The sequence below is a fragment of the Pterocles gutturalis genome, unplaced genomic scaffold, assembly GCF_000699245.1.
Source record: "Pterocles gutturalis isolate BGI_N339 unplaced genomic scaffold, ASM69924v1 scaffold4931, whole genome shotgun sequence".
Classification (NCBI taxonomy): Eukaryota; Metazoa; Chordata; class Aves; order Pterocliformes; family Pteroclidae; genus Pterocles; species Pterocles gutturalis.
Window position 1 is genome coordinate 40,783 of NW_010100129.1, and position 23,003 is coordinate 63,785.

At 52.7% G+C, this 23,003-nt stretch overlaps 1 protein-coding gene across 1 annotated transcript in view; it reads left to right on the forward strand.

Annotated features, from left to right (window-relative positions):
- PIK3R6 (phosphoinositide-3-kinase, regulatory subunit 6) overlaps positions 1–17,189 on the forward strand; it is a 22,296-nt gene extending 5,107 nt beyond the window's left edge. Inside the window, exons 4-19 of the mRNA XM_010078401.1 lie at positions 2,952–3,020; positions 3,517–3,649; positions 4,982–5,051; positions 5,449–5,632; positions 6,423–6,570; positions 7,739–7,825; positions 8,273–8,729; positions 9,406–9,505; positions 10,241–10,363; positions 10,871–10,981; positions 12,523–12,613; positions 13,297–13,367; positions 13,614–13,704; positions 14,183–14,253; positions 15,347–15,459; positions 17,033–17,189. Of these exons, the coding sequence (XP_010076703.1) occupies positions 2,952–3,020; positions 3,517–3,649; positions 4,982–5,051; positions 5,449–5,632; positions 6,423–6,570; positions 7,739–7,825; positions 8,273–8,729; positions 9,406–9,505; positions 10,241–10,363; positions 10,871–10,981; positions 12,523–12,613; positions 13,297–13,367; positions 13,614–13,704; positions 14,183–14,253; positions 15,347–15,459; positions 17,033–17,189 (2,076 nt within the window). The remainder of the gene's footprint in view (positions 1–2,951; positions 3,021–3,516; positions 3,650–4,981; positions 5,052–5,448; positions 5,633–6,422; positions 6,571–7,738; positions 7,826–8,272; positions 8,730–9,405; positions 9,506–10,240; positions 10,364–10,870; positions 10,982–12,522; positions 12,614–13,296; positions 13,368–13,613; positions 13,705–14,182; positions 14,254–15,346; positions 15,460–17,032) is intronic.
- Positions 17,190–23,003: the final 5,814 nt, after the last annotated feature.

The window sequence follows — 23,003 nt, forward strand, 5'->3', positions numbered from 1 at the left end:
AGAGGAAAAAACCCCCACCCAGCCACTCGCTCACTACCCCAGCATGTGATGGGGAGGAGAATAGGAAGGAAAAAAAAGGTAAAACCTCATGGTCTGAGACAAGGACAGGGAGGGATCACTCACCAGTTATGGTCATGGGCAGAACAGGCTTGACTTGGGGGAAAAATCAATTTAATTATTTTACCAATCAAATCACAGCAGAATAATGAGGAATCAACCCAAATCTTAAAAACACCTTCCCCTCACCCCTCCCTTCTTCCCGGGCTCAACTTCACTCCCAATTTCTCCACTTCCTCCCCACCAGCAGCGTAGAGAAATAGCGGTTGTGATCAGTCCATCACACATAATTTCTGCTGCTCCTTCATCCTCATGGGGAGGACTCCTCACACTCCTCCCCTGCTCCAGCGTGGGGTCCCTCCCACAGGACGCAGTCCTCGTGAACTTCTCCACCACTAGTCCTTCCCATGGGCCGCAGTTCTCCACTAACTGCTCCAGTGTGGGACTCTTCCATGGGGTGCAGTCTCTTGGGAACAGATGTCTCCAATGCAGGTTTCCCATGGGGTCACAGCCTCCTTCGGGCACCCACCTGCTGCGGCCTGGGGTCCTTCATGGCTGCAGGGGATCTGCGCCCCACCGTTACCCCCATGGCTGCAGATACACCTCCTCCTCCTGCTTTCTCCCCTGACCTCGCAGTCTGCATGGCTGTTTCTCTCTCATCCCACCCCTCTCTCTGCTGCCGGTTCCCAGCATGTTTTTCCCCTCTTCAATGTGTTCTCACAGAGGTGGATCACTGATGGGCTCGGACTTGGCCAGGGCTGGGTCTGACTTGGTGCCAGGGAAGCTTCCAGCAGCTTCTCCCAGAAGCCCTCCAGTAGCCCCCCCACTACCAAACCCCAGCACACCGACCCAGCGCACAGGGAACCTACCCAGGCTCTATGATGCTGCAGCAGCCATGGGCAGCCAGCCTTTGCAGTTTGCAAATAGCAAAGTGCAAAACACTTCGGACCACCCCCAGATCTCCCTCATCCCACCCCAGCCAGCTGCAGTCACAGGCAGGGTGGGGATTCCTCCTCCGTGTCACCCATTTCCTCCCCAGAGGGTGTCAGAGAAGAAGCATCCAACCCCGTATCCTGTCCTGAGGGCATCTGACGGAAACCTCATGGTGGATTTTTTGTTTCATTGATTTCTCTTGTCATTTTCTGGTCTCGTGTAAACCTCCAGCACCCTTGGCATCCTGGTTTGTGGTTTGATGGCATCCGTAGCAGTAGCATCTTTTCTTTCTCAGGAGCCTGCCTCATTTTACCCAGTGTCCTCTCCCTCCAGTGCAGGGAGGAAGAACCCATGCTCCCCCTCCACCTTCTCCTCTCCATCCTGGTGATGAGCCTCTGCTACTCATCCTCCGTGCAGAAAGCTCCCCGTACCATTTACTCTGCATCTTTTCTATTTCTCCTTTCGAGCTGGAAGGATGGAGCAGCCTCGCTCAGCATTGCCCAGCTCCCGCGTCCTGCGGGTGCTGCTCAGCCCCGGGGGTCCCAGTACCCTCTGCAGATGCTGCTGCCTCCCTCCAGCAGCACTCTCTATCACGCTTGAGCTGCATCAGCCCAGCATGGACCCCTGTGCACACATCGCAGTGCTGCAAACACTGAGCAGTTATTCCTCGTCTTTATTTTCTGCCTTTTAAACAGCTCAGAGGCCGGTTGCTGGCTGTCTCTCCCCTGCTGGGGCAGGTCAGCTTCCACCAGTGCTTTGGGGAGGGGTCTCATCAAGCGGCTTTTGCAAATCCAGACAGATGGGAACACCCACATCACCCTTGGTCATGGATGCAGGGATTCCCCCAGAGGGCTTGAAGTCTGCTATCCTTTGCAAAAGCCACGTCAGTCCCTCCTCCTCATACCTGTTATCATTCTGCTGCTCTTATCTTTCCTTGCCCAGGAGGGATGTCACGCCTCCTGGGCTGTAATTCCTGTCATCTCCCTGAAGCTCCTCTTGGAAATCAGTGCCACTTTTTTTTTTTAATTATTTTTTTTTTAAATTCCTCTGGTACTGCAGCAGCTCTGAGCAGTCAGTACCAACCACAGATAATAATTTACCGATTTTATGCTTGAGTTCCTGCAGGGCTCTGGGCAAATACCAGCTGGTCTCAGCAATTCACTATTATTATTTTTATTGATCATTTCTGAACCTTTGCTGCTCTCAGTTCCATTTAACTCAGATCCATCAGCACAGCAGTCCCAAAGAAAGGTGCTGGGAATATCTTTGGGATGGAAATCTCTTTCCCAGGTTTATCCAGGGGCATTTCTGTTGCTGGAGCTGGCAGGTAGAGCCAGGCTGCAGGTAGAGGCCAGGGCTGTGTCAGCTTGAGCATCCATCTGCCTTCCCACCGGCCAGGATGAGGATGCAAGAGCATATCTCCTCCCTGTCCACTCTGGTCTCACACCCACCGAATGTAAAACAGGCTTTTTTCCAGAGGGTTCCCAGTCATTTTATATTTTCACATGAATTTTTGCAACAGAAAGGAGCTCCTTAATGAGCACAGTTAAAAACTTTTGCTCGCTGTCTCCCACGACTGCTGCATATGCGCTTCACAGCTCTCGGTGTGCAACCCACGCTCCCGCAGCAGCTCCCGGAGCCTTCACATCCCTACAGCGATCTCCAGCCTTGTGACATGGTGGTGGCCACAGCAGCGTGGTCCACCCCCCACATGGGATGCCAACGCCAGGGACATCCTGCCCACCCTGATGGCCTGTGGAGGGACCCCAAACCCCACCTTGACCCTGGGGAGCATCACCCCCAAGCCAGGATAAATTCCCGTGCTCTCCCTGTGTGCCTGCACCGCTGAGCAGCCAGGACTCAGCATGTCCCGGGGGCTGCGGTGGCTGCCCCAGCTCTGGTCTCTGTCCCAGCACACCAACAGGTGCTGCCTGCTCTGACTGTGCCTTTTGGTCCCCCAGGCGGAGCGAGGTGACTTCAGACATTACATCGTCCCCTTGCTGCACACACTGATGTACGCCTTGATCAAGGTAACCTACCGTGGGCTTCGCTGGGGCACAATCCAAGGAAATCAGGAGCCACAGGACAGGCCACCTGAAGTCACCCAGCTGAAATATTCCAGTGCTGAAAAATCCCAGTACCTGCCCAGCAAAGCCCTGGGACTGCCATGGGTGGACTCGGCTGTGCTTTTCCCAGGATGCTGTTTGATGGCTGAGACACTGGCACCTGTGACACGGGTGGGAGTGACAGGTCCTTCCAGCTGGCTCCCTTTTCTGGAGGTGTTTAGGTGCCTGATGGTGTAGGAAGCCACAACCTGGCAGAAATGTGTGCCTGCACCCCTTCAGCAGGTATTGCTGGAGGTTTCCAAACCCCTGCAGGGCCTGGTTCTGCTTCACAGATTGCATTTCAATCCAGATTGAATTCAATGTGGCCCTGTGCCCTCCCACCCCGGGGGCTGCTGCGGGTAGAGCGCCGTTAGGGATCACTCCCTGTGGCCTCTCCTGATCTGCCCCTGTCTCGCTCCAGGCTCCGTGCATCTCCGACGAGCTCTGCGGCAGAGTGTACGATTTCTGTACGAAGCTGCTCACCCTGCCCAAGCCTTTCTGCACCATCGGTTTGGACTATGCCACCAGGCTGAAGATGGAAAGGACAGCACCGGGTAGGAGGGCTTCGCTGCTCTGCCTGGGCATGGCATGGGGAATGGCTGGGTCCTTGAGGCACCAGCAGTGGGGGTCTTTCCATACCTCAGCTGGCCTTTGCCCAGTGCAGCAAGCCATGGCAGGGGTTTCTGCAGGGGGCTGGCCAAACACTTGGGGGTCATAAGGATGCATTTGGATGGGAGGGTTCCCCTCTCCTGATTTCAGGCTGCTGAGCCTCAGGTACTAGCAGAAAACCTTGGGGTCCTCCTGCTGTCGGTGCAGGCATGATCAAAGTCAAGCCCAGCCCATCTAAGGCAGGTGTTATACACCCTCCGTCTGTACGGGAAACAGGGGGGTTGTGCTCCCAGCCTGGGCATCTCAGTAAATTCTGTGGAGGCTCCTTTTTGTCAAGTGAAGTCTCCATCCAAGACTGAGTTGCAAACTGTCCAGCATGGGCTCTCCCTCCACTACCTCTGCATCAGGTTTTAGGCACTAAAACATCATTAGTTTATGCAGAGAACAGTCCCTTTCAGAAAGCGAGCCAGAGGGCAACTCTATTTTCCTTTTTCTCTCACTAAAATTCTTCGTGTTAAAGTTTTATTTAGGAATAGTCTTTAAAAGCAATTCTTTAAAACAGTGCAAGGTGCAGACACCTTGTGAGTTGGAGGTGAAATATGAGAAACCTGGTGGGAAATGAGAGAGGAAGTGCCATTCCTGGTAGTCTTAACCCACCACCATCACCCCAACCACTCCTCCCCAGCACCAGTTTGTCTGGAGCTCCAAGGTCCACGTTTATCTTACCTGACTTCTGGTAAAACAGTGATTCAGGGTGGAGAGATGGGGATCTCCAGCGGGGCTTCTCTCAGAGCACCACGAGGTTCACAAGGTGAGTGCACCTGAGGTGGATGTATCTTCCCCACCCCAGAGCTGGGTGAGGGTAAAGTACATCTCTCCTGATTGTGCACTCATTGTGGTCTTCATATCCACCCAAGTGCTGTCCCCCGACGTGGCCCCCGGGGATGGAGGCTGGGAGTCAGGCTCTTCCTCCTGCTTCCGACCCTGCTCCTGAGCCCATAATCCACTAAACAAAGGAGGGGAAATACAGGAAATTGTCCCTGAATAGAAGGGGGTTTCTTTTTATGTGGCATGGCCTATCTTTGTCCTTGACTATTTTTAACTCTGGGCCCAATTCTTGGCTCTTTTACATCATCTCTCCAGCAACGGGTGTTTGCTGACTTGGCAGCCCCACTGTCAGCCTCCACAGCTGGGAGCAGCATCGAGCTGCTCCCGTGAGTTGTGTTGTTATTCCTCATGCTCTGACTCCTGCGTGTTTATCTTTTTGCGTTTGCTAGGTGTGTTGTACCAAAGAATCGTCATTTCTGAACAAAGTCTTAAAAGCGACCCGTACCCTTACCAGGAAAAGTGAGTAGCGCCTCTTCTAATGGGTTGTTACTTTTATTTCCTTTATCATTTCAGAGTGAAATCTGTCCTTTTCCTGTGCTCTGCATTAATGTCAGATGGAAGGGAAAATTCAGACATAAACTACGTGGCAGCACGCAGTCTTGGGGGACACAATTTGGTGGCATCCAGTGCCTTGCTAAAATGAGCTCTTTGTTGGGAGGAGCACGTTCCTCCCATGTGCCCCAACTTATTTCTGGGATGCAGGAAGCCTCCCTTGACAGGGAGACAGGACACAGAAGGGGAATTTAAGCAGCAACTCTTCTCTGCATGGGATGATGGAGACGTGAGCTGCTCGTGCCAGCCCTCATCTGAGTCCTCATCTCATCTCCCTCTTTTCCCATCCTCTCACCCCATGCAGGATTTTCATTTTTGCCGATCCGGAGCTGCTCTCTGAAGCCATCTGCAACGCGCTGGTCACCGACACGGCGGCAGCTCAGATGTCCCAGAGCCCCCGGGCGTGCATGTGCTACGTGATCATCCACGCCATGCAGGCAGCCCTGGGTGACAGCTGCGACATCAGCAGCTTGAAGGGGAGCCTCCAGGTAACCAGCACCACTTCTGCGGCACCATGGATGGTTTCCAATGGTCCTGCTCTTGCTGGGCACGTCAGAGCAGGGAAAGGAAGGTTTTTCAGCAAGTGGAGAGACCCCCCCCCAGCTCCTCACTGCTGGTCTCCATCCCCAGTAGCCCCAGTGTTAGTTGCAAGGCTGGGCTATGAGAGAAGCTGGAGTTCAATTAAAAATTCTTTAAATATAAAAGAGTTGCTGCTGCGGGACCCAGAGGTTTTGAATCTTCAGGTTGAGTCTTCAGTTTTGCACAGCAAAGCTGGGCTCTGCGGATGAAATACAGGCTCCTCTGTGAGCCACGGGGCATTGCAAAGACATCTCAGTGGAAATGTTTCACCCAGTTTTCTCTAAAACCTTCTTCAAGGAGCTGTGGGGTCACAGTAAGACAATGTCTGGTTCAGAAAGGCAACTTTGCAGGGCCTCTCAGTGATTTCCACTCCAAGGACAACTTTCACCTTTGTGTGTCTGCTGTCCCCATCTCCTGAGGGTCACTTGAGCTGCCAGCTCTGCTGCTGACTCCCCATGCTCATAGCAGCTAGGAGCACAGGGCCCATCAGCTGCAAATCTACCAGAAAAAAGCTTTAAGCAGACAGTACAGCCAGCATCTCGCCTCCTCCAGCCTTCCCTGGGGACAGGAGGACATCGCTGCAAAAGAACAATTTCTGCAGGACCCATTTGCCTTCTTTCTGCCCCCTCCCATGCCCCTGCCCATGGAGCATCTCCTCTTTTCAAGCCTTTGGGTATTAATAGCTGCTCCTCACAACAGGATATGCCCACGAGCAATGTTGAGCACTGGTTCCAGCAAGTGGTGACAGCTGTCGAGTGTGCAGGAAACGAGGCGAGTGCAGACCGCAGCCAGCACGCAGCGAGGCTGGAGAAGATTTACCATGCTGTCCTCAGCTCCTTGCAAGCAGGTGAGCTCCTGGCTGGCCATGCATGGTGGGTTAAGGGGAGCCGTGCAAGCTGGCAGACTCCTGCCTCACCGCCGTGTCCTCGCCATTGCCCTCCTGCATCTGTCCATCCCCACCTGCCGCCTGCCTCTGCTTTAGCAGCATCCATCACTGGGACTGGGTCTTTGCACGGACCCGATGTCCAGGATGGCAAACTGCACGTGGCAGTGGAAGGCAGATTTGTCACCTGAGGAAAGGGACTGTGGCAATCTCTGCTGTTAATTCAGCTGCCCTGAGGCACAGAGACATGTCTCTGTCACTTGCAAAGGGTGCCATCGGTGTCAACCAGGGGACGTTGGACAGACTCTCTAGTGTGCTGCTGGTGTAACAGACATCCTGCCATGGCCTGGACTGGGGAGACACTGGGTACCACTCCCTGAAACCTCCTTGTACTGACGTGGTGGACAGTGGTTCTGCCATCTCCATGCACCCCTGGCAGTGCTCTGTTCCAGCCTGGTGCCATCAGGGCTACACAGACTGTAATGAACATCCCCATCCATCACAGCTCCTCACACAAACCTGGGATAGACCAGAGGGGAATTGAAGTCATGCTTCCCTCTTCCTGGCTACTCCTGGTGGAAGGTTCCTTCATCCCAATCCCCTCCCTGGAAAGAGCTGGAGACTGTCCCAGTGCAAGATATGGGGAGGAGCAGCCAGTGGTGCAAGGAAAGGACTGGGACCATCTCCTTTTGGTGGCAGTGTGCTATTCCATTGTCTCACTGCTTCTCACAGAGACATAATGGGTTAAAAATAGCTGGCAATGGTGGGTCAGAGAGCTCCCCTGTATCTCAGCCGAGGTCACAAGGGAGCTCCTGCCATGTGCGTTGGAGGTCCAGTGCTGGAAGAATGTTTTATTTATTCTGTGATTCCTCTGCTGCCTGCAGCAAAGCAAGGTCCTTCCCTTGCCTGGTCGTGTTTCCCCATCTTCATTCACTTATGGCTGACTTTGTGTGAGCAGAGGTCTGTGATTACAGCCTCAGGTCTGGCTGGAAGGTGACCAGGGTGGGAGAGCCCCTGGGGTCGGCACAGGCTATCTCAGCCAGCGTCTGAAGCACAGCACCCATGGGTGTTCATGCACCTGTGCAGGAGAACTGTCTGCTGCTGTGTGTTACAAGCATCCTTGTTTCCCCAGGTGATGCTCCGTTGGGAGGGCTGCAGGGTACCCCTCTGCCCAACCCCAACATCAGCTTTCACCTCTGGACAGAAGAGGACCAGCTCTGTGAGTGCCTGGGGGTTGTGGCAAGTTCAGACAGTGCCTGAGGCTAGGACGCCTGTGCAAAACACATAATTTAGCCCTGATTCCTGGGCAGTGAGTTTCAAAACCATCGCCCAAGGGCCAAGCTTGTGGAGGCTCATGCTGACTGTACCAGCCTTCCTTCTGTGAGGTGTCAGGGTCAGATCAGGAGATTTGGGGGAAAGAGGGGTGAAGAAGATGAGAGAAGGATCCCTATGGGACAGGCTGCAGCAGGATGCACCCAAAGTACCTGATCTGAGTGATATTGAGCCCTCCTCGTGGTGCAATGTGAAATGGGACTGAAAGGCTAACTCCTTTTGGACCCGCTGGTGGAGGTATTTGCCCTCCAGTTTGCATGAGAAGAGGGGCAGGGACTAGGGCTTAACCTAGATCTGGTTGTACTTCTCTCCTCGAGCTCCCGTCTGCCCGCAGGGAAGGAATTGGTGCTGTTCATCCGCCCGCTGTCGCAGAGCTGCGAGCCCAACTGCCTAAGCCAGGACCTGGACAACTTTGAGATCCAGGACATGATTTCAGACTGCGAGTGCTGCGAGCAGACCCGTTTCTCCATGCTCTCCACCGACAGCGGCATTGAGCGAGACCTGCCCGCGGCAGCCGAGGAGCCATTCCCCCCTTTCAGCCCTGAGACGGAGCAATCCCGGCTCCAGAGAAAGGGTGGCATTAAAAAAAAGCCATCGCCACTGGAGAGTGTGGCTTTCCTGCAGGCTGGCTGCAACAGTCCTGGGGCAAAGCCCCCGGTGAAGCCACAGAGGAGACCGGGCATCCCCCCAGAGCCTGCAGCCCCACTCCAGAGGCTGCACACTGCCCGCATCGTGCTGCTGGGGGATGATCGGATCCTGGGGCGCCTGGCTCAAGCCTACCACTCTTTGAGGTACCCAGCAGCCACAGCTTCTCTGGCTCTGGGGGCTTGGGGAGAGGGAGGACAGAGGGGAGGCTTGCTCTTCAGCCTGTTGAAGCATCCAGGATGGCTGGGGATGGGGTTGGGGCTGCAGTGTTACCTGAGACAGGATGGGACCCAGGTGTTTTACACCCAAATGCATCCGACTTCACTGGCTACGTGGCATCGTTTGGCTCTGTTGGGTCAAATGATGCACAGAGGGAGATTTTCCCTTCTGTCCATGGAATGGGTTAAATGAACAATAAACAAGATGTTTTCCTATGCAAAAGGGAAAACTCCTAAAAAAAAAAAAAAGCTGCTTTCCAGCTGCCCAGCCAGCTCACACAGGCCAGGAGAGCAGTGTGGGGTGGGTCTGGGTCACGGTGCAGACAGCAACCTGGGGAGCAGAGCTGGGCACAGAAAGGACCACTGGTCCCAGCCGAGAGCCCATCTGCGGGACAGCCCTTACCCCCATAATCTCCCTTTGCTGGTTTTGGGAACCTGGAGGCATTACTGCCATCCTGTCACACTGGGCAAAGGAGGTGCGTGAGGAGGGCATGAGCTCCTGCTGCAGAGCAGCTGTGGTCTCCTGGCACTGCCCAGCCTCGACCAAGAGACGTTTTCCTCCATCTTCCCCTTGTGACATGGCTTTTTAATTTTCCACTTCAAGGAAACGAGAAACACGACGAGTTTTCCTGACTCCCAGGCTGAACCTGCAGTTCTACTACATCCCGGTTGTGACGGGGCAGCCAGACACCTTGTCCGTTGCGGTGAGTCTGGGCTCAGCAGCTGCTGCAGCGGCTGATGGTGGTTTTGGAGGAAGAGCAGGGGGGTTACAGGAATTCACATTCGTTCATGCCTAGTTCCTAGAACCTGGAGGATGGAGCCAAGACAGGGTGGCTGGGCTCAGTTTGCAGACTGGCTTCAGGAATCTGTCAGCTCCAGAGACATTCAGGTCGCTCCAACCACCCTGACGGGTGATAACTCACAGCCTGGAAATGATACTCAGTTTTGCTGCTGTGCCCCAGCTACAGGAGGATGGAGGGAGATTTAGCAAAGGACTGATGCTTTTCTCACCTCCCAAATGCTTAGAGGAAGTGGTCACCCCTTACTGAAGGCTTTGCCTGCTCGGTCATGGCCCCAGTTTTATTTCTGCAAGTCACTACCTTGCAGTTTGTCTTGGGCCAATCTCTTCCCCTCTGACAGCCTCAGGACAGAGAGAAACATTCGCACTTCTCACAGTGTTTTAAGCTGGCCCAGAGCTGGCTAAATCCTGCCAAACATGCCATTATTAAAACGATAAGTTCTTCTTTTCATTCTTTACTTGTTCTTGAGCACCTGTTAAGTGAGTGCTGCAGGTGCCGTCTTCTCTGGACCAAGCAGGGAGGGGAGAGGGATGGGGGAGCTGCTCATGGGGCACGTGCGCCCCAGCTCCCTCTGCCTCCTCTATGCGTCCTTGTATTTTGAGCCATGATCATACTCTGAGCTGTGTGTTTCTCCCACAGGACCACACTGCTGCTGGCCCAGAGGAGCTCTGCGAGGTGGCCGGGTACCTGGGCAGAACCGACCCGTGGTATGAGAGCAACATCAACACGCTGTGCCACATGATTCCCAAGCTGGCCGCCATGGTACGAAGGAAACCTTCCCACCTCCCCAGCCTGGCCCCTTTCCCAAACACATCTGCTGTACATGAGGACGAGCTCGTGCCCTGCACAGCTCCTCTGTGACCCAGACAGAGGCTTTGCCCCTGCAAACCCACCCCGGCGCCTGGCAGCCGGGAAGGTGCAGGTGCCTGATGCTGCCGCAGCCCACAAGACCCATTTGCTGCGATGGGTTTTTTGGCCAAGGGACAGGAAATGGCAGATTTCAAGAAAGAAAATGTAAATGAGGCATTTGCTGAAATACCCCCAGCTCTCATTTCCCGGCAGTTTGAGCCACCATCGATAGCCTACAAAACAGGCTGGTAGGTGGGAGGCCCTCGCTTCTCCCATTCATTTTGAGGAGACATGGCAGAGCAGCTCAGCGCTGCCCTGGGCACAGCTCATCACTCTTATTTGTCTGGGAAGGGTGAGGGTTAGTGGCAGTTTTTTTGAGAGGTGACTGTGGCTGATCCAGAATGTAATTCGCACCCCCAGCCTTCCTCTCCGAGCAAACACCTCGTGACCGATCTGTTCATCACTGACGTGATCGCATACTACGTCCGCATGGGCACCCAGCCCGTCTGCTTCCAGGTCTACGCTGTGAAGGTGGGTGCCACATCTCTTGTGCCATCACCGAAGGCTTGCCGAGCCCCCGCTGCAGCAGAGCTTCGCAAAGTGAACAGGATCTGGGGGCTCTCAGCAGATCTGAGCCTGGATCTCCGTGCTCCCCATCCCCCGCTTCCTTGACATGCTCCTGGTTCTGTCCCTGTAGCACAGCTCAGCCAGAGTCAATGATCCTGGGAAGGCTATTTCAGGATCACACAGGTCAGCAAAGTGAATTCTGGAATCACCCCATAAGGACACAGATTTCCTGCTCCACTGGACTCGGGTTTGCTCAGGAGCTTTGGCACCTCTTGGTGCTATAGGTGCTGTGAGCAAACAGCTTTGCCAAAACCATCCTGTACCTTGCAGGGGCTTTGCAGGGCTTCCTGAAACACTCTTTTATTTCCTGCCAGCTTTTCTCTGAAATGGTATCAGACTTAGACCTGGCATTTGATACGAGAGCAAAGAACTACTGCATTCAGCCATGTAACATCAACCCCCCTTCTGCTGCTCAGGAAGTTTTCCCCCTTCAAAGCTCAGGGTGGCACTGATGCACATATCTCCTTTTAATCTACCCGTAGCCAACATGGCAACCTATTGCAGCAAAGGAGCAGCCATCACACGAGCAAACTGGCATGTGCCTTGCAAAGAGCTGGAAGAGCTTTGGTAATTACTGGTGGAGCATCACGAGGACTTGAACTAATAACGTGTTGCTCATAAACACATGGAGCACCTGGTCCTCAGCTTGCGTGGCTGGGGATTTTGGGTTTTTGGTGAATTTTTATTCCACTCATTTCTCCTCCAAGATAGAAATCAAAAGCAAGCGAGAGAGTGGGTGACTCAAGCAGGGGAAGAGGAACTGACTCCAGATGTGGTTTTCAGATAGAGGCACCTAACCAACCCTGCTGTCACACAGGGTGTGATGCCACATTAGCTGGAAATACTAAAAGTCTGTTTTGCCTTTTTGGCTAAGACTATGGTGTTCCTCTTTGGTTGCAGAGAGTTTTCCTGGAAGTGAGGGTGAGGTTCCACAGGAGCTGGATATAGGGCTAGGAGAGGCTCTCCAGGAACATAACTTCATATTTTGCCCAAGACGAGCCAATGAAAACAAAATGAATGTGTCCGAAGTGACCACTTGATGTAGGTGTATCAGAGAGAAATGACCTGCCTTGAAGCTAAGCCAGCATCTGCAGTCGGGCCTGGGAAGCTGCTCCCCTTCCTTCACCTGGGCTGCCTCTGGGCGGGTGGCTGGGGACAGGCTCATCCGTGAGCGCACAGTGACACCCAGCGGCAGGGGACACTGCCCGTGGCTCTGCTGGCCGGGTCCTCCTGGCAAGCCCCGCCGCGCTCCAGGGCTGCGGAAAGCAGAGCAAAAGCAGCTCTCTGCATCCCGTGGGCCCCCTGGCTGCCAGGATGAGGTCATACATTCCCTCTGATGATGTCACACCTGGGGGCTTGGGAGAAACTTTTGATGTCACAAGCCCAGCGTGACGTCACAGGGTGACAGAAGAGGCGCTGTTCTTAGAGCTTTTCCTCTCTTTCAGATTTTCTTCAATGACCCGGAGCAGGAGCCGGCCGAGGACGTGTTCCTCACGGAGCTGCACACCCAGGTGCAGGACAGCACCTCCCACAGAGGTGTGTGTGTCCCCAGGCCAAGCCCTGCAGCAGGGTCTGCCATCCTGGGCAGGGGTCCCACTGTCCCTAGCTCCTCTTGTCCTGTCCCTCAGCCTGCAGCCACCAAGGCCATGCCGTGGGACACTATCCCTTGTTCCCTGACAAGCAGGAGGCCCTCCCTGAACATCTCCATCTCCCTAAAGGAGAGACTTTTTGTCACTGACTCCTGGTCTCAACCAGGTTTTGGGGACTGTGCCTTTAGTTGGCTCCACAACCCTCTGAAGTTGAACCTACATCATATTTTTTGTTGAGGAAACAAGCTGAGCTTTACACCACCCCCTTCCAGACGTTTTCCCTATTAGAAATTCTGCCTCCTTCAGTTACCAGTGATGCAACAGGGCTGCTTGAAGGCTGGACCATCACAGAGGTCACATCCAGCCTGTCCACCAGTGCACCTTGGTGTCTGACCCTGTGGATGCTAGTCACTGTGGTTGGGCACAGACCCTCGATGGAGTCCATCTCACTGGACCCATTAAGTGTGCAGAGCCTCACCTCTCATGGGCAAGGAGAGAGGGGCTGGTGTGACAGACCATGATGGCTGTCTGATGGAGGAGGTGGCTCGTCCCATGGGAGAACCCCTCTCTGCTGCCCACAGACAGGTGGGATGAGTGAAACCTCAATCCTCCCTGGTTCCTTCCTTGCAGAGTTAAGCATGACCAAGAAGAAAATGACCCTGGACAGCCCTGGCATAGACCTTACAGTAACATATAGAAAGGTAAGTCAGGCTATGGGCAGTCCAAAATGTCTCTGTCCACAGGGACCCCCAGCACAGCACAGATCTCCCAGATGGAGTGCTCTGGCCTTCCTTCTTTCCTCTGGAATTGCACTCCAGGAGAGGGCAGGGAGGTCGTGGTGAATTTTAAAAGCCTGTTAGCTAACCCTGCATTTGTGAAAAAATGTCCCCAAAGCTCTCCACGTCTAACCTCTCTGCCAGGGTGAATTAACGGAGCCTTCCCTGCAGGTTGTGGTGAGCGACCGGGCCAAGGAGCTGGCGATGTCCCTGCGCTCAACAGGTCTGGTGATGAAAGCCATCCCGGGCGATGAGGCTGAAGGTGGGTTTCTCCTGCTTGAGGCGTTACAAAGAGGGTTTGCTGAGTTTTCTGGTGCTCGCTAAATCTGACCACAGTACTCAATGCTATGTGCCTGCACTGTGGGGATTGAATCAGTGACGTGCATATGTTGGTGTCACCACAGTTTGTGGTTGTGTGTTTTCTCATGAATGACGTGCCTGGGGTTCCCTGCAACGTGGGGTTTGCCATAACCATAATCTAGGTTTGGAAGCCTCTTCCTCTTGCTGCAGCCTTCATCTTTCACCTTGCCCTTAGCATAGCTTCTGAGGTTTCCACCCTGAGCATGATCCCACGCAAATCCTTAGCCCACGGAGCTTGCTGGAGTCCTCGGTTTCTGCTGTCCTGTGTATCCCATGGATCCCTGGCAGTGCACCTGAATGTGGGAACTGCCATCAGCCCCACTCAAAGCTGAGCTGAGATCATGCCATGGTCCAAGCCTAACTTGCTGCTTCTGTTGCAGATCTGGTGTGTCTGAATGTGAACATCACCGAAATCGTTAAGATCAACAACTTGTCTGGACGATCATTCTCAGTAAGTAGATGTGGATGCTCATGGCCCTGGAGGGGTTGGCCACCACCCTTACAACAGTGGTGAAAGGGGAAACGCTCTGTAGGGGAGGAGAAGGCTTTGGGGCCACCCTGCTCAGAGAGTGATTTGCAATTACTTTCCATGGAAAAGTCTAGATTTTTGAGCCAAAGCGCCAAACGCCATCCCTGCTGCTCAATGCCACATTGAATCCTGTCTCAGGAAACCCTGAAGGACTGAGCTGCTGCTGGCGTGATTGCATGACCGCAGGGATGAGGTGGAGAAATAAGGCTTAGCCCCAGTCATTGTGGCTCCACTTAGGTACAGGAGAGGGTCTGTAGTTTTGCGATCAACTCCATTAGCTCCACATCTCCAGCTGCAGTGCCCTCCCCAGATCCCACGTGTTAATCCCCAGAGAGCTCGTGAGAACAGAGGCCATCAGAAAAATCTTTTAACAAAGCATAAACAAGAAGCAGGAACTTCAGCGAACCTAATTACCAACTCAGAAAGAGGGATAGGCAAGAGATAGGACTGAAAACTCAGGCTCCTGTCCTTTTTGTTTTACCTGAGAGTTCAAATAGACCCCAGAGGACATGCTGCCCCATGGGGATGTGTCACTGCAGTTTGGGGGCAGTAAGTATTATTGTGCCTCAGTCATTTGGGGTTGCCCTGGAGCCTCCAGTCTCTCAGCTGGTATTTTTGCCTAGCCAGCCCACTTTTGCTAATTTTAACCTGGCTTTTGGAAACACCAAGGTACTGCAGCCCATGCTGGCCACCAAGATACATCATGGGCCTGGAGAAGAGAACATGCCCCACATCAGACATCCCAAACCTTGCAACCTGTGCAAGCACTGGCGGTTTGGAAAGTTTGCCCTTGCAAAATTTGACCAGGCTATGATTGCAGAAAAAGGACAAGAGTGACACTTCCCTCCTTAAAGAAGTCACCTTGTGTCACATCTGAGGTTAAAAAAAAAAAAAAAAGAGAGAAATGTCATCATTTGTCCCTTTCATACCCAGTGTGCACACACTGCCCGTCACCATGCAGCCCAGGGAAGAGCAGTGAGACACTCACTGGGTTCTTCCTCCTCTCTCAATCCAGGCTGTGGCAAACAGGCTGAAAACATGCAATATCAAAATCAGGAGCACTGAGCAGAGGCCCTTCACGGTGTGTCTGGACAAGGACAGCAGAAGAACCTACAGAAATGTGATCAGGTGAGAATGTCCCACACGCCAGGCTCTGAGCATCTCACTGGTGACCCTGTATCTCTCCCCGGAAGGGCTAACAGGATGGCAGAGCTGTTTCCCAGGGAGTCCTAGTCCTGATCCTCACACATGACAGAAGACCCATGGGCAAATACATTGCTTCTCCAGGGAAAGCAGGGCAGATCAGTGCTCTCCTACCTGTGTGGTTTTGGGTGAGGCTGTGAAAAACAAAATGGTTCTTCCATATTAAGTAAGGTGTTGTCACTAAGACAGGAGAAGGATAGGTAACTCCAGGGACAAAATGAGATCTTAGAGACCAAGATTGATTATACTAAACTAGCAGGAGCTGTGGACTCCCTCAAGGATGGAGATGCCTCAGAGAAGGACCTGGGTAGGCTAGGGAGCTGAGCAATCAGCAACCCTACGAAATTTAAGGAAAGCAAGTGCTGGATTTTCCACCTGGGATGGAGTAATCCTGGTTATCTGTACAAATTTGGGGTGAGAGGCTGGAGAGCAGCCCCACAGAAAGAGACCTGAGCGTCTGGGTTGATGATAAGTTGAACATGAGTTAACAGTGTGCCCTGGCAGCAAAATAGTGCCAACCGTGTCCTGAGGTGCATCAAGCACAGCACAGCTAGCTGGTTGAGGGTCCCACTCTACGCTGCACTGGTTTGGCCCCACCAGTTTTGGGCACCTCAATATGAGGAGGACATCAAACTATTACAGTGTGTCCAGAGGAGTGCGACCAAGATGGTGAGAGGTCTTGAGGGCAAGAGTTACGAGGAGCAGCTGAGGGCACTTGGCTTGTTCAGCTTGGAGAAGAGCAGGCTGAGGGTGCCCTCATCGCACTCTGCACCCTCTTCAAGGGGGGCAGTGGGGGGGTGGCGCTGATCTCCTCTCTCTGGTGACCAGTGATAGGACACAAGGAAATGGAATGAAGTTGTGGGTGGTCAGTCACTGGAACAGGCTCCCCAGGCAGTGGTCATGGCACCAAGACTGTCAGAGTTCAAGGAGCATCTGGATGACAGTCTTACTCATATGGTTTAGTTTTGGGTAGTCCTGCAAGGAGGTGGGTGTTGGACTTGATGATCCTTGTGGGTCCCTTCCAACTTGAGATATTCTATGATTCTGTGATTGTATAATCACCTTAATTATATTGTGGAGCTGATGCTCTCTGCACTGACTGCATTGCTCACCAGGGTATCTCAAACATATGATGGTGTGGGGGAGAGAATTCAGCCCTATGAAGATAGCTGGGATCAATGTGCCTGTAGGAGCTGTAGTGACATATGATGTGCTGGAAGTGAACAGACAGGGTCTGGGGTTCATGGTCCATGAGCCGTGTGGAACATATATAAAATGTGAATTTCTGAGAATTTCACTGAGCCAGACTAAGGCCACTGGTTTTGTCGTCAAACACTGACACCCATCAGCTGAGAAAGCATAAAAGCAGCTGCACATCTCAGTACGACAGCCCTCCCTCAGCAGCCAGGGGAAAGACTTGATGTTTAGTCTGAGATCAGCCTCTGGCCCTCAAGGGCAGATTTGCGCATGCAGTCAATATGTTCTTGTGCTCTTGCAGCGTGGAAGTGTCTCCTTGCCTGGAGCCCAGCTACTGCTTGCAAAAGACAAGGACAATGAAATTCAGCCTGCACGAAACGGAAGATGTGGGGCTTGTGAAATACATGCCCAAGTCTCTGCTCCTGCCCATCAACACATTTTCAGGTGTCATCCAATGAAGAAAATGAGAAGAAGCTGGTGAGAGAGATGTGACACTGGGTCATCACAGAAGAGACGGGAAAAGAAAACACACTAAAAGCCACTGACAGTGATTTTACAACGGTAACGGTATAAAAAGCTGCACCAGCAGAGGTTGACAGGGCTCAGGGAGGACAGCTGTGCCCTGCTGAATGACAGTGATGACCACAGCTACCACCCTCCTCCGAGGGGCAGAGTGATGCTGAAGAACTGAGTTTTAACCTTTTGCACAAGTCAGGGAAAGCCTTTGAGCTTCTTCATTTCAGGAAGACTGGGGAAAATACAGCTGAGGAGCTGGTGCTTGCTGTGCTTGTGGAGCACGGAGCAGTTGCTATCAGGAATATTTGTTATGGTGATGTCTCACAGCCCAGCAGGGGATCAGGGCCCATTGCACAGGGTTCTGCACAGCAAAACTATTCATTCTGGCACAGGGTGACGTATTTGGGCAAACCAGCAATTATTCCCCTGACTGATTTAGGAAACCTCATTGTAAGCCTGACCACAACTGGGAGAGCAGGCGTGTTTAACGCAGCTTCTACGGAAGTTGGTGGAAAACCTGCTGTTATTTCAAAGGGCCCACACAAAGTAACAATGAATGGTGTGAAACAGGGACGTGGGAAATCCAGTGCAATATTTGGCAGTAATGAACAGGACTGGAACAGCCCAGGCTGCCTTGGCAGCGCTGTGGGACATGCTCGGTTGTGAATGGTATAGACCTGTTTGAGGAAGAAACCTTCTTTGAGCAGACAACGGAGGCTTCACAACAGCTCTTTGACATCTGAGCTGTACCTTTGAGCCCACTCGGGGTCTCACTCTTGCTTCACTATGCAACCTCTCCACATGTGGTCTGGAGCCTCATAAGTGCTGGTTGTGTTCCTCCAGCTGTACATCCTGGAAACAACCACCTACAATGCCAGCAGCAGTGGACCTCCTCTGTCAGCCAGCAATACCTCTGCATCCCGGTCTGCCTTGCAGTCCTGGTTTGGCCTGTGTCTGCTGTGCAGGTAGGAGATGTAGAAGAGTGAAGTAGTGCTCCTGGGAATGACAGATGGGCAGGAGCCTGCAAGACTTCTCTGTTCCTTTCCTCTGCTGCTACCACAGTGTAGAGCCCCTCCTCTGGTTTGCAGCTGGGCCAGGCTGAGCAGCGACAGCGCAGCTCCTGCGTCCCCCCAGGCTCAGACTCACCCAGAGGTAAGGATGATGGTGTAGGAGGCTCCTGTCTTCGTTCCAGCTTGTGGCTGACTGAAATAATGGAAGAAACACAGTGTGTATTTATTGCCTTTCTGCATGTGATCTGTGGTTTCTGGGGTGTCTCTGGGGAGTTTTCCCTAAATTCACATTGGAGGGGATTTGGGGGCATTCCTTCTATGACACTATCATTTTTTTTATTCTCTTGGCTCCCAGATAACTCGTTACTTTGGGTGCCTTCACTCAGGGGTGCTTGCTTGGATCAGCAGCCCAAAGAAAGTGTCCTTTAGATTTGTATATGTGCAGAGCAGCTATTCCCAGTCATCTCTGGCTGTCACTGGCAGGGAGTCCCTGGAGCCAGCTCTGTCCTACAGGGTGATGCTGACCCAGCTGCAGTGGCATTGGCAAACCCCTGTGTAAGCCCCGATGGCTGGGGACAAATCCACCCCCCTGTCCTGTCCGTGCCAGGTCTGCCCAGCCCTGGGGAGCTGCACCTCTGGAAAGTCACTTCTGTTTAACCACCCACACCTGGAACAAGGGGCCCAGCTCCAGGTATCCCAGTCTGGGGTACTGGGGAGGATTTTTCCTTCTGCAGAAGTGGTCTGAGCTTGTGGGTTGTCTTGGCTGGTTAAGCCCCATAGAAATCTTCCTTGCATTTCTTGCCACATGCACAAGGCTTCCTTGGTCCCTGTCTTTGCCAGCAAGCACAGGGCTGCCCTGTTCCTGCTCCTGTCTTGCATTGTCACCTGGCACAGCAGGCATTTTTGCTTCCTGTTCCCAAGCTAAAGGTTGATTTACTCTCACTTTCAATGCACCACGCAGTCCAAAACAGCTGCTGAAATGCACTACTGGGGGCACAGCAGCTCTTGAGCTGTCGGCAGGTGATGCATTATTTACTGGTGTAAAAAGCCTCCAGGTCCCAAGAAATATTTAATCCCAAACCAGCACCAACAATTGAAAGATCAACAGCAACATGACCATTTCCTAAGGAAAGCTCCTTTGAAATGCTGGCAGATGTAGTCTGAGCCAAGCACAGTCCCCAAGCCTTAAAATCCCCTCGTAGGAGTCACAAAGCTGCAGGATCTCAGTAACAGAGTTCGGTTCCTCAGTAAAGGTTTTCAGCTCCATTTTCTCACAAATAAAAAGTTGTTGATGCCCACCCATGGCAGGCTTAGGCAGCATTTTGGCCCTGAAGGAAGCTGAAGTTAAGACAGGAGGCACAGAAACAAGTCAGGAAATGCTTCCTTGCACCAGCTGTACAGGGTAACAGGGGGTTTAAGGGGTGGCCAGTGCCTCTTCACACCTCTGCGTCCTTGGGGTTTCATTGGGGGGGGTTCATGTACCCCAGCACACAAAGCCAAGAGACCACGCGCTGGGTGGGAGCGTGGTCTGCGGTGTCCAGAGTTTACTCTGTACAGTTGTAAATTATGTAGATGGAGTATAAGTTATTTGTATAGGTATCAGAGATGATCTGTACCAGAAGGTGCAATTCTTTTAATGCCAATTAAAAAAAAAAAATAGGAAAAAAACAGCAGAAAATGTCAGTTGGTTTGTTTTTTTGTGTTTGCGTGTGGCTGGGGTGGGTGGGGAATAAGCTGGTAGGAATAGAAAGACACCAGTGTTGTTTGGCCCTCTATGGCTGATGTCTTCTCCTCCCCACCTTGGGGCTACACACCATGTCATACAAAGAGAGACTTCATGGCCAAAATGCTGTTTTTTGAAAGGCTGGATTGCAGAAATGCCTGAATTGCAGAAATTTGGAAGCAGGAGCCTGTAACTCCAATGACCACTCCCCCTTGATTCCCCTCTGTCCCCACCTGTTCCCCTCAAAGCCTGTCACTTCAAAGGACCCCATTCCCTTAGTGGGGCCAGCACTTGGCCCAGCACACCGAGGTTTGGACTGGGAAAGGGGTGAAATCCTGGTGTTCTCCAAGCACCCTCTAAAGCCTGCTGATCCTACTGACTGATGGAGCAGAAACAGTTCATGAACCCATGTTAATGAATTAGCACAGGAGTGAGAAAGAGAATTTCATGGGTTCTTTTATTTACCCCTTGAAATCAAGGGCAGCTAATGCAGGTCACAGAGCATCCATTGTACATGGACAGCGTTCAGGTAGACCCCGTAGCCAGGAGTTGCTGGCTTCAGAGCAGCTCCAGCTTCTGCATAGGGTCCTGGTGAAACACCTGGAGGAATGGGGCAGGTGGACCTCAAGGGGATAAGGGAGGACACAACTGCCTGGAGACTGGGAGAGCACAGGAAAGCTGAGTGCAGGATGCATTCGTAGATAACAGAGCCTGCAGGTAGGGCTTGCAGGCAAGAACCCTCCTGGCACAGCTGTGTTAGGGGTTTTACCTGGCAGGATTCCCCACCTCCCTCCAGGTCACTGGGGAGACTCCTGGCCTTTCAAAGTCCCTCCTGAGTACATTTATTTAAGCCATTATATCACGCTTGTCTTTGTTACACCAAAATGCCCCCAGCTCTTTCTGCGTGCCCACCTCAAAGCCCAGCAGAGAAGAAAACAGCTCTCCAGCAGACAGTGGCTGATGCTGAGCTAGCTTGGCCAGAGTCCGCGTGCGTCCCTGCGTGGTGGCTTTCCATGTCACCCCATGGTCCTGGCTGCATCATCCCAGCATGAGTCACTGCCACCTCCTCTTCCTGCACATACCTGGACCAGCCCAGGTGGCAAGCGGCACTTTGTCACTAGGTGATCTCCAGCCAGCTGCCTGTGAGCTCTGTGTTGTGAACAACCTCCTCCTTCCACCACTGCTCCTGAAATACCACCTAGGACAACCTATTTAAACACTTTGTGAAAAAAGAATTAAAACCACCTCTTTTCCCAAGGAGCATTCTGCACCAAAATTAAAACCTTCAGAGGCACAAGAAACCCAGCAATAAAAAATCCTGGTATAGATCACTTTTACATATGGAAAGAAAATTCATTTTCCACCAGCTCTGTGTGAAAACCCACAGACTGATCGAGAGGGAGGACAATGCTGCACAGCCACCGTTAATGGTGGATCAATGTGTCTTCATCATACGACCTCCTCAGCAGCACTGCTGCAAGCTGCCAGGAATAAATCAGCTCTAACAGCAGTGTTCACAGCCCTATCCATATTTCATATCCCACCAGGGTGATTTCAGCAGCTCAGGCAGCTCTTCCCTTTTCTTGGCTGAACTTGCTGAGCCCTCCACAGGCATCCAGCATCCAGAGGTCCTGCCTGCCTTTGTCCCGCGGCACTCAGAGGACAGACCGTAAAGCCAGATGAGAGCAGCCTTCAAACACTGCTGGGATAAACGCAGAACAGGGGAAAAGTCTCTCTTAAAGGGGTTTCAAAGCAGGGAGAATGCAACATCCCCATGCCTTGCTTTGGGTTCATTAAAATCGAGGCTCTTCTGGTTTCCATGCGGCGCCTCACTGTTGGTATGTGTTTTCTGGGTGACCCCAGGGGCTGGAAACACTCCATGGGATGTGAGTATCACGGCTCCTCTGAACACTGTTTGCATGAACACACAGCACGGCACACAGAACAGCCAGCTACAAAGCACTGTAGTAAAGCAAGACTGTGAACACAGTAAACTTAACGCGTGGGAACAAAAACAAGAGTCCATGCTGAAAGAAGTGTATTCCCCATCACAAACGATGATTTAGGAGATCTGACTGCACTGAGCTTCTGAATTCAGTGATTCATGAGCCTATTTTTGTGTGTTTCCTTGCATCTTGCCCACTGCCACAGCAGAGGCATTGCCACGTCTGCAGGGAGTGCTGGAGGGGACCATAATTGTTCCTTTATGGAGACACACGGTGTAAATGCTCAGCAGACAGCTCTTACAGAGCTTCACAGGGCTTGAAAGGAGAGGAGTGTTAGCATGGAGAGGAGCTGTGAGTGGAGAGCTGTGGGGGCCAGGGGACGTAGCTGCAACCCTGGGGCAACTGACCTAAAGCTGCTTAAACTGTCGGTGTGTGAAATTTACTCCAGATAAACTGAACACTCCAGACAAGCTGAAAGCCAGAAACGATGCAAAAAGTGATCAAAGTGATCAGGGCTTGCTGTGGGATTAGGATGTAAATTTGTTTTCTAACCTTCACAGAAATAAGCCCTAACAGCCCTGGGAGCCAGGCTGGCTGACTTCTGCAAGGGAGTTACTGGGTTAGATTACAGTCACCTGTGAGAAGAGGGGAGTGGACATTGCTGCCCAGAAGATGGGCAGGTCACCTGTGAGCGGGCAGGGGATCCAGGCCAGACCTGACGGCACAGGGGAGGGATAGAGGGAACTCCAGCACCTGAGCACAGCATCTTGAACAATACCTGGTGCCAGATCGATGTCTTATTCCACTGCAGTGACCCGCTTCGCTCCCAGGCTGGGTCAGTGTGTCCCTGCAGTGTGGGGCTGAAAGCAGGAGGGTTATTTTGCATGGGGAGTGGGCTGAGAAGTACCCAGTGCCAGGGGGTTGCCTTGCATGGGAACACATTGTCTGGAGCTGCTGAAATTTTATATGAAAAAGGGAAAGTGTTCCCCCTCTGCTTTGTGACCAGCATGGAAGGTTTTGGTTCTCAAAATCCATCCTGACTGAAGAGTTTAGCCTTCCCCCCCCCCCCCCCCCCCC